Raw genomic sequence first — 14,195 nt, 5'->3', positions numbered from 1 at the left:
TTTTTTTCAAATTTATATTATTATTATTATTATTTTATTTTAAAACCGACCATGTCGTGTATTTGTCAATATTTTGTTCATACCAAACAAAGACCCGACCAAGGAGGTTCTTATACTGATACTCCAACTATTCCAAAAGATTGTATATCTTCAGAAAATACTGAAAACAAGTAAACTAAAGATACAAACCTATAATGAGATATTATTCAAGAAATTCTCTTTACAGCAATGAACCGTCCATTAACACACCCATATCCGCCACTGAATTGGTTGCTGCACGTGCAGAAAATTGGCTTTTAAATAAAAATCTAATAGATGCTCGTATCACTATTGAAAATCTTGAGAGTTTGGTTAAAACAATCATGGACAAACAGAATACAATGCTAACGGAAATGTATCATTTGAAACGTTTGAATCAAAAGTTGGAAGAAGAATGTCGTTTACAACGTGACTATCATGCGATGGAACGTAATGCAATGATTCGGGAATTACATGATGTTAAGGAGTTATTGCAGAAACGCTCAAAGCTATTGGTAGACTCATAAGTTAATATGGAAAATCTTTGAATCTCTTTATATCCTACACCACTTTAGTGGGAGGGGTATATTGGGTTTGTGCTGATGTTTGTAACATACAAAAATATTCGTCATATACCCACCTTAAAGTATACCAATCGGCTAAGAATCGTTTTCTGAGTCGATTTAGCTATGTCCGTCCGTCCGTCTGGCTGTCCATGCGCAAGGTACATGTGGCAGTTATCAAGATAATTGGATAAAATTTGGACGAAGCCTATTGAAAATGAATAAAATCGGTCCATTATTTCACCTACCCCCCATACAACAGAACCTCCCGAGGCTTCTGAGCTCATAATTATGTTAAATATAAATGTATATCGATAAAAAGTGGCACAACTAAGTTTTATACAAGCCTTGATGACCTCGTCAAATTTAATAAAGATCGGTCCTCATTTGACCCTAGCTCTCATACAAAGTCCCTTTCAGAAAATTACTTGAATGCCCCAAATTAACTTATAAACACAAATATCGCGATGAAATTCAGCAGAAATAAATATTATATAAATATAATAAAACTATATCGGACTTGGTCTATATTTGCCCCTAGGCCCCATAAAAAGCCTCTTTTAGAATATTAGATTTTCATCGATAAATTGCTTAAATGTATCGGAACAATGAATATTCATAGCTGGTGTAGGGGATCATATGGTCGGTCACGCCCGAATATACTTTCATACTTGTTTTTTATAGAATCTATAGAAGACAGTTATTTACATATATACAAATATATTACATTACAATACATACGAGTACTAGGTAATGTGATGAAAAAAACTACTAATTGTTGTTCTCAGACCATTCTCATAGATCGCTCTAAACGAGTTGTTATAGTTGGGATCTCATCCACGAATTGAATATAATTAATCCATACTATAAGGCTCTGTACTTTTTTGTAATTGATTTCTAATATATCTTTTATACATTCTCCTACCCGATATCTAAATACAATCTCTGAATGGGGACTTGGGAATAGATTCGACTTCAATACTCTTAACATTGAATGTTGCGTCTAAACAAATCATGTTGCAACTCTCATATTAGAGTCAGACTATATTGCTCTCACTCTATTGATTCTCAGCAGCAACTTAACAATGTGTTTGTGTTTCTCTCTTCAAGACGTCATCTATTTGTGGTCTACTGGCCAGTTGTAATCTTTTATAATAAAAAATATGATGTCGTAAGGGCGGTGACCATTATTATGAGTATAATCATAACATCTTCAAAAAGGGCCTTAATTTTTGTTAATCAAAAATTCTTATTAAAGAAAAAGGATAATAACCGGCCACGATTAAACTACTTGCAACTGTCTTCACGGATTACTGTTTAAAATCGCAAATACGTTTATTATACAGCACTTAAATAAAGATGAAAAGCTCTAACCTTATAGGTCACCATTAGAAATTGACTTGCATCGTTTCCAAATGATCTATTAGGCCTTATTTCAAAAGTAATTACAAATTTACGGTATTTGCTTTAATGGTGGGCTTATATAAATTTCAAAACGGATAATTTTTTATACCATTATATTGATATAGTTGATATGAATTTCTAAATTACTTAAACAAACTTTTTAACCTCTATCTATCTAAACTTTTCAAACAACTATATTTTGGTTTAACTTAATATTAAAACTGTTTTAATTAATTAATGTATAGGATGAAAGTCTACAAAAGAACACCGAGTTAGAGAGTGCTGTCCAAGAGGCCAATGAGAAGTTCTACTTGATGGACATCAAATATATACGATTAAAAGAAGCATGTTCTTATCAATCGTCTGAGCAATCTGATACTATTGAAGGATCATCGGATGAAGAGCAAACGGAGTAGCAGATTTTTTTTTTACTTCTATACTTATATATTTAGATATTTATTTTAAAATAAAATACTTACGTAAAATAGAGCTGAATTTATATTATCTTGGACTTAGTCGTTAGTAGATTACTTTAGTCCTCACGATTAACATACATTATTTTTACAGTTTTCTATATAAATTCAAAATTTTAGCAGAAATATTTTTAATATTTTAAGAATCCTTCCGATTTTCTAACAAAGAATTGAAGACAGTTAAATATAATTTTTTTTTTAGATTTTTTCTCTTTTTCCTACCGATCACGTTCCCGGGTAGCGGATAGGAGGTGTTGATGGACCATCTATCATCTCCCTGGTAGACAATCATCGAGTAAGGTTTAAAACGACAAGCCAGATATTTCGAAGACGAACACGTTGGCGAAACCAAACTCGAAGATAAGGGTATCTCAAAAAAGCCCAGATAAACGAGGAAAGAGAAGCTAGACGGTGGAAAAGAGCCTTCATCTTTCACCAAAGTTGCCAGAAAAAGACACTGGGACGATCTCTGCTATGCAAAATTCCAATAGACCAGCAGAGTAAGGTAGAAGATCTGGTTAACAATAAGATAGTGGACGCACGCAACAGTTTCGAAGGGTATACAACCAATTAAAAGCGTGAGCTGTGAGTTCAGGATGGGCGTGATGTTGATGAGATTGATATGTGTTAGTACTCTAAAGAACTTGATGGAAAATATCTCACCTTTCTGGGACGGCGCTAAGCGAGTTTTATAAAAGGATTGCAGTAAACTGGCTAATGAAATGTTGAGCTGAGCCGTGGAAAAATAGAATGTCTTTTAGAGTGAATAAGAACCTGAGGAAACTACACTTGTGATAGGTATCGACAAGAATTCCATGGCTAGTTTTATCAATATTAAAAGTAAGGCTTACTTTGCATCTAAAGCTGTCATATTAAAAATTGGAAAGGTGCGATTAGAAGGGCTGATACAACAAGCCTCGAAAAGGCCACTACTGATAACGTCAAATCCTAAATGCAAGGAAGTTACCACTAACTCGCTAGAAGAAAGTGCAGCTGCCCTTTCCAAAATTGGGAAGGCGCTAGCAAAACGATGGTATACAAAAAATCATTAGAAAGTACTGGTAATGTTGAGAAGCCAAATTCTAAAAAGGAAGAGAACAGCAGTGCATTAATAAATTGGGAGGGTGTCGATTAAAAATACTTCTATTCCTATTCCAGATAAGAAAACAAACCCACTGCATAAATAGCCAATTCAGGTTACCCGGAGGAGTCAAATCCAAAGAGCGAGGAGGTGGAACCCAACTCGATGGAAGACAATTAAATGGATGACCATTATTAAGGTTGTCCAAATAACCCTCGAGATGGCTGCCAACGCTATGAACACAGATAAAACATATAAAGCTTTAATGCTTCTGGATTAAATCAAATAATTTTCCAAGTTTTCTACAGTGATATAGTGTTTTGCCCGAGAACATATATGTTTTCTTCTCTCAACAGAATTCCTAGATATTATGTCCTTAAGTATTAAAAACATCCTTTTTGTTATGGCCAAAGAGTTGGGGTTTAAATCTTCTAAAGAATTATGTATATTGATAATTTCACATGGTCACACAGACGGACGTATGGCCAGCCGAGTTTTGTACATTAGTATTATTATTATTCGGGGTGTTACAAATATCAAATCAAACAAATTCTTTGTTGAAATCATGGCTTCTATCTCTTTGTATCTGTAATTTATTGCAATAAATTATTTTTCGCCTTTTTGACAATATGTACTTTTTAATCCCATATAAAAAGTATTTCTATTTGAAGTCTTTAAGGCTATTTGTAAACGGATCCTTATGGATAATTCAATTTAATATAATAATTTAGCAATTTAAGTTTTTTTTTCAAAAGTATTTATATTTTCGTAACTTTGAAAAAATGTAATAATTTATATATTAAATAACTAAATACTTAGGCTTAAAAAAAACTATCAAACTAATACACTAATTAACTTTGTTTTTGTAATTTTGCTTTAAAGATTTTAAAACTAAAAACTAGAAATTTTGAACTATTTTTGTTTTTAATTTTCTTATTTAGTTTAACAATTAATTTTTTGTTGTTTTTTTTTTTCTCAATTGTAATTGTATTTAATTTGTTATATTTTTATACACTTAATTATGTTTAGTATTATATATAAATACTAATAATTATCTTTAGTTACAATAAATATTGCTTTAATTGAAATGTTGTTTTGAAGTTTTTTTTTTTATTAAAATAAAATAAAATCAAACTTGTACTTTTTCTACATTTTTGTAACATTAATAAGTTTTTTTCTTTAAGTGTAGCAGAGTGTTAAGTAATTATTTTTTTTTTTTTGTAATAAATATTTTTTGAGTGCTTTAATAATTTAGTAAAGGAATTTATTTTAATTTATTAGTTTTAATAATTACAATTTATTTGTTTTTATTATTGCTGGGGTTTTTCTTTTTAAATGATTGTAAGTAATATTTTTTTTTTAATTTTAGTAATTTTTTGTATTTTAGCATAGATTTTGTTAATGTAATCAATTGTTTTATTTTTTGCTGCTTTGTCACTCGTATATTTGTGTGTATTTTTCTAAAGAATTTAATTTAAAAAATTAATAGTAGGCTTGTTTTATAGCGGCACTAGTGATGAGAAATGCTGAACCAATTAACATGAATGTTATTATTTTAAGAGCACTTGGCCTTCCGGAAGAATCTGAAAATATATAGAATATTGCAATAGAGATTTAGAAATACCAAAATGAGAAATACAATTTAATTTTAAGGGAATGAAGAGATACATATTTTTTTCCAAAAAAAAAAAAAATATTAAAGAATATTATTATATATAGAACAGTTCAGTATTTTCCACATAAACCTTTAAAAAAAGAGCTTTGTATAAAGTGTCTAAAGACTTTTCAGTAAAGTTTCTCTAGAGAGTTTTATACAGAAAATGTTGTAAAGATTATTCTATAGAAAACTTTACAAAGAGTTTTCTATACGATACAAAGAGTTATCTATAAAACATTTACAGAAAATTTTCTATATAAAACTTTTAAAAGAGAAGTTTTTATAAAGAGAGTAGGTTTTATATAGAGATTAATCTTTAGAAATTTGTGCACATAAAACGTTATAAAGTATTTTCTATAGAAAACATTACAAAGAGTTTTCCATAGAATACTACAAAGGGTTTTCTATATAAGCTTTGGTTCTATCAAATACTTTTTATAGAGGATTTTCTATAGAGTTTTATATAGAAAACGATAAATAAAACTTTCCATATACAAAAAGAAGTTTCTATTAAATATTTTTTAGAGACTTTTTGAAATGTTTCTTTAGAGAGTTCTATACAGAAAACGTGGTAAAGAATATTCCATAGAAAACTTTATAAACGTTTTTCTATGGATAACGATACAAAGAGATTTCTATATAAAAAGATTCAAACAGTTTTCTATGGAAAACGAAGCAAAACAGTTTTCTATGGAAAACGAAGTAAAACAGTTTTCTCTGGAAAACGATGCAAATAGTTCTCTATAGATTAATAGAGTTTTCTATAGAAAACGAGACAAACAGTTTTTATTACTGAAAATGAAAGTAGAGAGATGTTTCTTTAAAATAAAACATAAAAAGGAAATAGTTTGACATAAAAAACTGTTCTGGAATGTCTAATGAAAACATTTCCAAGAGTTTTGATTATAAATCGTTTCACATTTTTCTATAAAAATATTTTAAAGAATTTTCAATAAAAAGCTTTCGAAGAAGCTGCCAACAAAACGATACAAAACAATTCTTTATAAAAAACGATACAAAAAATTTTCTATAGAACTAATACAAATATTTTTTTTTTTACAGAAAAGTTACAATGAGTTTTCTCTAGAAAACAGAATGAGAAGTTTTTTTTTTTAATTTTTTTAAGCCTCAAAAAGGATTTCAAATAGTTTTACATAGAAAACTGATCTGAAATGTCTAATGAAAACATTTCAAAAAGTTTTGTTTAGAAATAGTTTCATAGTTTTTCAAAGAAAACATTTAAAAGAATTTTTAATAAAAAAAACTTTCTAAGAATCTGCCAAATAGAAGACGATGCAAACGATTTTCTATGGATAACGATATAAAAATTTTCTGTGTAAAAGATTCAAACCGTTTTTTATTGAAAACGATGCAAACAGTTGTCTTTGGAAAAAAAACGCAAAAGGGTTCACTATAAAAAACGCTACGAACAGTTCTTTTATAGAAAACGTTACAATGAATTTTCTATAGAAAGGAGAAGGAAAAGTTTCTTTATAATACTTTTTTAAACTTTAAAATAGCTGTTCAGGAATGTCTAATGAAAACATTTCAAAGAGATTTGATTAAAAATCGTTTCATAGTTTTCTAAAGGAAACATTTTATAGAATTTTTAATAAAAAAAATTTTCGAAGAAGTTTTTATTTCAAAACTATTGTACAATTAACAATTGATGTCTTATAGTTGTAGCGTTGTAAGTCATAAAAAAATTTGTAAATAAAATTTTTGAAAACAAAAACAAATCAATAAAAAAATACGACATACTACGATACAACCGTACAACATCGATTGTGAATTGGACATATGTTTCTATTTCTATGTATGTTTTAAATAATTAAAAAAATATTATTCGAAAAAAATACTCACTTTTCTTATTGGACGCAACACAAGATCGATGTTCGTTATCAGTTCTATAACCAAATTTACACTGGCACACAGAATTACGGCACTCGACATTTTCAGCACCCTTTTCTACATAACACTCACTGGCGGTCGAGCAAATTTCGTTAAGAGCTTTTGAATTAAACAAACATGAATTAATTTAAAGAAAATCTACAAAAATCTCAAAAAAAATAAAAACGAAAGGAAACAATCACAAACCTTTACGAGTTTCACAATGACCATTTTGAAAATGTTGTTTATCGCTACAGGAACATTTATTGTCAACACAAGTGGCCAATAAAGGTTTACATTGTTCATTTTCAACGCATTCCTCGTCAATGTCTTCGGCTAAGTAATTCAAAAAAAAAGTGTTAAAAATTAATGAATTATTTAGTTAATTGATTTAAATACCTTCTTTAACACACTCATCTTTGAAATGTACAAAACCTTTGCGACATTGACAGGATTTCGAATCATCCTGAGTAGCATTGGAAGCTGAAGTTGTGGCACACACTGAATTATCCACCATGCACTCATCGGTTTCGAAACATTCCGCACCAATGCCTGTAAATAATAGTTTTGATTTATTTATGTATTCAATATTTAGTAATGAATGGGATTTAATTACCCAAAGACTATGAAATATTTGTATTTAAAGTTGGGTTTTGTTTTTCTCACCTGGCAAACATTTATCTCCTTTCCTAATGTAGGGCGTTTTACAAACACAAGTACGATTTGAACACATTGCATGTTCAACAGGACAATTTTCATCGATTTCACATTCGGAACCTAAGCCTTGCTTATATACACACATCTGTAAGAGTTCATCGTATTCGGCATATTCTTTGCACGTACAACGTCTCGGTACTTCAGGATAACAATAAGCAGCACCAAATGGACTACATTGATTATCTCTGCTACAGGATAAATGATATTGTATGGCTGTAATGTAAAGAATAGATTAATATACCTTGGTTCAAAAATATAATAAAAATAGTAATAAATTTATTTACAAAGGTTTACACCTTTCAAACATTTAACTTAAACGTTATGTTGTAATCATACATGTATATAATGTAAAAATGAAGTCGTTCTAAAGTGATAACTTTAGAACAGTAAGAATTAAAATTTTCCAATACTTACGTTTACGACATTCTCTTAGATTGACATCATAAAAGTAATTCTTTTGGCAAATACATTTTTTAGTTTCAGCATCAAATTCATTTTCACATTCATCCGAACTTTCTGCTATCTCGCCCAGTTCTGAAAAAAATAAAAGAAAACAAGTGTGAATGTATAGTCGGGCGTAACCGACCATATGATACCCTACACCAGTCAGTATGTATGTTAAAAATGGGGATTAATTAAAAAAATAAAGCATTTGGTTTGTTTTTTTAACTTTATTTCGGAATATTTTTACTTTTTTTTTGTCAAAAAAAGAGATTTTTTTTTAAAGGGCTTAAAGGGGAGCAGGGCAAAATATGGCCCTATCCTTAAAAATGTTTGTAGGGGGAGTTAAGTCTTCTTCAATATTATTTATATAGAATTTAAAAGTGTAATTAGTGTTTGTAAGTGAATTTTGACCTTTAAGTCATTTTCTGAAGGGGAGTTTGTATGGGGGATAGGGTCAAATGAAGCCCGATCATTACAAAAATCGGTAGTGTCATTTAAAGTTCTATAAAACTTAGTTTGGTCGACTTTTGTTAACATAATAGATCATTTAAATTAATTATAAGCCAAAAGGTCCTAATTGGGGGGTACGGTTGTATGGGGGCTAGTCGAAATAATGGACCGATTTTAATCATTTTCAATAGGCTTCGTCCTTGGGACAAAAGAAGCGTGTGTGTGTGCCAAATTTCATCCAATTATCTTGAAAATTGCGGCCTGTACCTTGCGCACAAAGTTTACATGGACAGCCAGCCAGACGGATGGATGATTCTAAGCCGATTGGTATACTTTAAGGTGGGTATAGGACGAATATTTGTGTATGTTACAAACTTCAGCACAAACCCAATATACCCTCCCCACTAAAGTGGTGTAGGGTATAAATATTGTTATATACTATAAAGTTATACCGAGACACTATATTCAAAAAGTGTTAACTCAAAAACTGTTTAAATTAAAACAAATTACTTTCCAGGATAACAAAATGCTGCTGAACTGACATAGCACAGACAGCAACTCTATCGAACTTGCTTTGACCTAATGTTCCAACATTTTAATTGCTTTTGAAACCTTGAGAATGAAAAATTAATGATCGACCTATGGCAATGAGTTTTTGAATATAACACTAGTTATAAATAGGATTCTAAAATATCAAGAAATTTCAAATTGAAAGGAAATTTTAACTCCTTAGTCTATCCATACTGCCAATCTTAGAGCCAATGTGATTGGATTTTTATTTTCTATCAATCTACTATTTACTTACCAGCGAAACATTTTCCATTTCTGTTATAGTAACCGGGGCGGCACAAACAAACATTATTGGAACATATGGAATGAGGAAGGCCATTGCAGGGTAATCCGTGATAAGTACATTGAAAACCATCTGAAAAATTGAACATATATGTATATAGCAAATAATTTCAATCATACTCTTATTTGGCAACATACATTCTTGATTCTCAACATCGTCATCAGTGTTCGACACAGTTGATATAGTTTTTTCATCATCAATAAAATGAAATAAGGTTGGACGACGTTTTTGTCTCTGTTGTTGTCTGGAGGGTCTACGACTGCTGGAACTGGTCGATGCGGTGGTTGTAATTGTACCAACATTTTTAACTTTCGGTGTCAATACTTTCAATTCGAACGCATCGATACTAGTTTGTATCGCTATTTCACGACTCTTTTGTGCTTCTTTATTGTTAGCGGCGGTTGGTGAAATTGATTCTTGTTTCGATTCCGTATTTAAATCTTCAGCATCTGTATCACTTAAGATATTATTGTTGTTGTTATTATTTGTATTGCTGTTGTTGTTATTATTGTTAATACTTGATGTAGTACTCAGACCATTAACCAATTTGGTAACAACATTAAATTCACTTTCACTGGGTGATGATTTTGAAAGATTCGAATTGGTTTCGGTTGGTGTGGAAGTTTGTCTTTTTGCTCTAGTATTTATATAATTGTTGTTGTTATTATTGTTATTATTATTGTTGTTGTTATTTCTTGTATTTATGTTGTTATTAACATTTGTATGATTATTATTGTTATTAACTTTAGATTTTATTTCATTAACATATTGACATTTCAAACTTTTACATTTTACATTTTCACCCAAATCATCACAGTCAGTGTGAACAACACAAACATCATCAATTTCTGGAAATATAGAGATATAACCAATTATGATGAATTCCATAAAATAAATCTGTATCTAGATTCTAGAATATTGACTCAGAAAGAGTAGGCTATAGGCCAGACTATAGATTAAACTATAGACTAGACTATAGACTGGGCTATAGACTAGACTATAGACTAGACTATAGACTGGACTATAGACTAGACTATAGACTATACTATAGACTAGACTATAGACTAGACTATAGATTAGACTATAGACTAGACTATAGACTAGACTATAGACTAGACTATAAACTAGACTATAGACTAGACTATAGACTAGACTATAGACTAGACTATAGACTAGACTATAGACTAGACTATAGACTAGACTATAGACTAGACTATAGACTAGACTATAGACTAGACTTTAGATTCGACTAAAGATTATGCTATAGATTAGACTATTAATTAGACTGTAGATTAGAATATAGATTAGAATATAGACTTAAATAGACTATAATAGAATGGACTAGACTATAAACTAGGCTAGACTACAGACTATACCATAAACTATATTTAAGCATTATTTTATTTTCAACATAAATTTCAAACTCACCCATTGATTTACGTCGGCATATGTTGCCATGTCTATGATAATATCCATTGGCACATGTACAAATATTTTCCTTACACTGGACCGATTCTCGATCATAACCAAAATAACAATCTAAATCTGTATCACAATGCTGATTGAGACCATTTAATTTCCGACAACGTCCACGTACATATGTTTCGCCATCGGCACAATCACAGACCCCCGATTTACACTTGGCTCCCGTTGGCATAAGATTGCATTGAACACTTTCTTCGCATTTGTCACCAATCAGTGACGTCTTCAAACATGTCGAAAAATCACTGGAAAACACAATATCGAAATCGGTGCATTTACATTGACTAGTCGCCGACGAGCACGATGAGTATTTGGCCGTACAATCGTCATGTGTATCACATGGCCAATAGACAGCTCCTGTGCCTGAAAGTGAAAAAATAAAACAATTTTTTTTGAATCGGTATTTGAATAAAGCGAAAGTAGGTTGTTAATGGTTGGGGCTAAGAAGTTATTGTTTCAAAATTATTTACTTAATAATTATTTCGTGTTTTATTTGCAGTGATTAATCATTATTAGTTAATTAAATATTTCCAAACACGTTTGCTTTATTTTCTTTCTTTTTATGTATTTAGGTTTTAGTTAATTGTCCCTGCCTTTTAGGGGGCGCTGTCTGGTTGCGTTATTTATTTATGCCATGCAGGTTCGTATCACTTATCAGTTCTTTTTTTGGATTAAGTTAAAATGTAACTTTTTTATACGTAAGTATTATAGTTTTTTGGTAGTATTTTTTTTTGTTAAGCTTTTTGTATTTTGCCAGGTGTTTAATTGTTTATTATACGAAATTAAACGCGATTATCAACTATGAGCGATAACAATTTTATTTTAACCTCTACACGAACATGTTTCGCATGTAGATTAAGGGGGAAATATTATTATATTTTCTTTATCTAAATTTGAGCAAATTGTAACAAATACTTTTTGTAATAAATATGTTTTGATGCATATAAATAGAATCTAGTTTGTCTTAGTTTTAGTTTTTAAATGATTAACTTGTATCCGTATTTAAAACTGACATTTTTATTAATATATTTTATAGAACACTGTCGCCAAAATAAGATACAAAATCTCTATAGTTTCATGAGAAACATTCCAGAAGATAAGCCTTTTAAAAAGATAGATTTATTGTTATTGATAATTTTTTAGAATTATGATATAATTCACATCGATTTTTTCCATCTGATCAAGGTATCATCTTTATGTGAATGGTATATAAAGGTTTGTCATTTCTTTTGTAATTTCTGAATTATTGTTTTATATTAAACATCCCTATATATAGCGAAGAAGCTGTTTGTTGAAATCACGTTTCTGAAGAACTCATATATCTTTAGAACCCACGACTTTAAGAATTCTATCAGACATGTATGCGAGAAGATCATTATGTTTAATGTGAAAAAACAACAACAACTAAGCGGAATAATGAACCGATTTGAAACATTTTCAATAGCGTTCGTTCTTGGATGTTGCAAATTTCATCAAATTATCTTGAAAACTGCGACCTGTACCGTGGACACAAAGTTTACAAGGACACACAAACGGATGGTCAAAGCTAAATTGACTCAGAAAGATTCTGAGCCGATTGGTATATTTTAAGGTGGGTGTACGGCCAATATTTTTCGGTGTTACAAACATCAGCATAAACGCATAATATCCTCCCCACTATTGTGGTACTTTTTCGTCATTCAAATGGTACTTCTTGATTTTATGAATTATTGAACTTAATATCATAATATCAGATACAAAGAATCCTGAAAAAATAAAAATCATTAAAAGTGAATTCTCTGTTCTTGAAATGGAAACAAAGTATAAAGACAACAGCTGTTTTCATTCTCTCTCTGATCTAATGGTATATCGAATTGTTTTTTTTTTACATTGAAAAGTAATGATTCAAAATGCTATTAAAACCTATTACCACTACTTTTTCATTAGCATTTTAACTCATTATTTTAATACGGTAATGTCATTGAAGAAAAGTACTTCTACGCTTGTTTACAGATACGGAGTTAAAGAAGTGATTTGGAATACAAATAAAAATAAAAAAGCAAGTTAGAATACGATCCAGGTACTTCGGTTTATTAGTAAAACATTTACATATTGCGCAAATTTTAATTTTGATTTCTTTTTTGTAAAACACAATTCTTAACAATTAAACAAAATGACAAAGCCGAAAATGAAGTACTTCTTTATCGTAATAAAAGAAAGTTATTACTAAAATGTTTGAAAGTAATGCAGACGTTAAGTTGTATTTATTGAAAATTAAGTACCAAGTTTTTGCTGGGATATGTTTCCCTTTAAGATATTAAATAAAATTGGTATAAAGATTGTAAATATTCTACCTAAAATTTACATTTAACCTTAAAAAAAACTATTTTCCTTACAGTAAAATTTCCAAATACATCAGTTTTATTTTTTCCAAAAAAAAACTAAGTCATTAAATTTAGCCATTCAAGTAATAAAAGAAAATAATAAAATTTCGCTACTGATGATTATTTAATGCCATTATTTTGCTGGCTTTTTCGAAAAAAATTTCCGTTAATAAATTAAATATAAATAATTTAAATTTTATATTTTGTGACAGAGTAAAAGCACTTTTAATGAAAAGAAACTGAAAGAAAAAAACTGAATTTACTATTTACAACCATTAAAAGTAGAACACGACACTTAAACATAATCATTTTGTACACAGCGTGATTAAAAGTAAATACAGAAAACCTATCCAAAAATAAGGACTCTACTAGCAAATCACGAAAACAAACACTCTACTTAAACCAATGGATTTTAAATTCAAAAAAAAAATAATAGAAATAAATTTAAATTTTTGAAAACTACAGCAAACATTTAAAACTAAAATTAAAGTAATAAGAAAATACTCAAAGACGCCATTGGTCAAAAAAAAATGTAATACATAAAAATAACAAATGGAAAAAATTAAAGGACTTGACCTTGATACAACAACAATTTGTTGAAAAAGACCAAAAAAAATGTCTTATTATCCTTGTTATTATTGTACTACAATTTGAACTTTATTTTTATTATTATTTTTTTTAGCTGTATTTCTTTTTTTAAGGGTGTGAAGTTAAATTCGTCGGCCAGATACGTCCCACAACACATTTGTCAAATACGTTCCACATACTGTAAAATTCGTTTTCAAATTAAATTAATTGAT

The 14,195-nt window shown here is 29.6% G+C and overlaps 2 protein-coding genes across 5 annotated transcripts in view; one reads left to right on the top strand and one right to left on the bottom strand.

Moving 5' to 3' along the window:
* Positions 1-2,474, top strand: LOC111680083. The gene is made up of 3 exons (XM_023441704.2): positions 1-170; positions 227-533; positions 2,231-2,474. Exons 1-3 carry the CDS (start codon positions 52-54, stop codon positions 2,399-2,401), a joined length of 597 nt encoding a protein of 198 aa, XP_023297472.1. The 5' UTR covers positions 1-51; the 3' UTR covers positions 2,402-2,474.
* Positions 2,475-4,920: 2,446 nt separating this feature from the next.
* The window catches only part of LOC111680085 (rh5-interacting protein), a 53,937-nt gene continuing 44,662 nt past the window's right edge, over positions 4,921-14,195 (bottom strand). For all 4 annotated transcript variants that reach the window (XM_046950180.1, XM_046950181.1, XM_046950179.1 and 1 more), the window contains 9 exons: positions 10,979-11,395; positions 9,688-10,398; positions 9,503-9,622; positions 8,218-8,337; positions 7,753-8,016; positions 7,486-7,638; positions 7,294-7,422; positions 7,060-7,206; positions 4,921-5,122 (listed from right to left, as the gene is read on the bottom strand). In XM_046950180.1, the coding sequence (XP_046806136.1) occupies positions 5,022-5,122; positions 7,060-7,206; positions 7,294-7,422; positions 7,486-7,638; positions 7,753-8,016; positions 8,218-8,337; positions 9,503-9,622; positions 9,688-10,398; positions 10,979-11,207 (1,974 nt within the window). In that variant the 5' untranslated portion in view covers positions 11,208-11,395 and the 3' untranslated portion in view covers positions 4,921-5,021. The remainder of the gene's footprint in view (positions 5,123-7,059; positions 7,207-7,293; positions 7,423-7,485; positions 7,639-7,752; positions 8,017-8,217; positions 8,338-9,502; positions 9,623-9,687; positions 10,399-10,978; positions 11,396-14,195) is intronic.

This window comes from Lucilia cuprina, chromosome 4 (assembly GCF_022045245.1).
Source record: "Lucilia cuprina isolate Lc7/37 chromosome 4, ASM2204524v1, whole genome shotgun sequence".
Lineage (NCBI taxonomy): Eukaryota > Metazoa > Arthropoda > Insecta > Diptera > Calliphoridae > Lucilia > Lucilia cuprina.
This window is presented reverse-complemented; position numbering and strand designations above follow the sequence as displayed.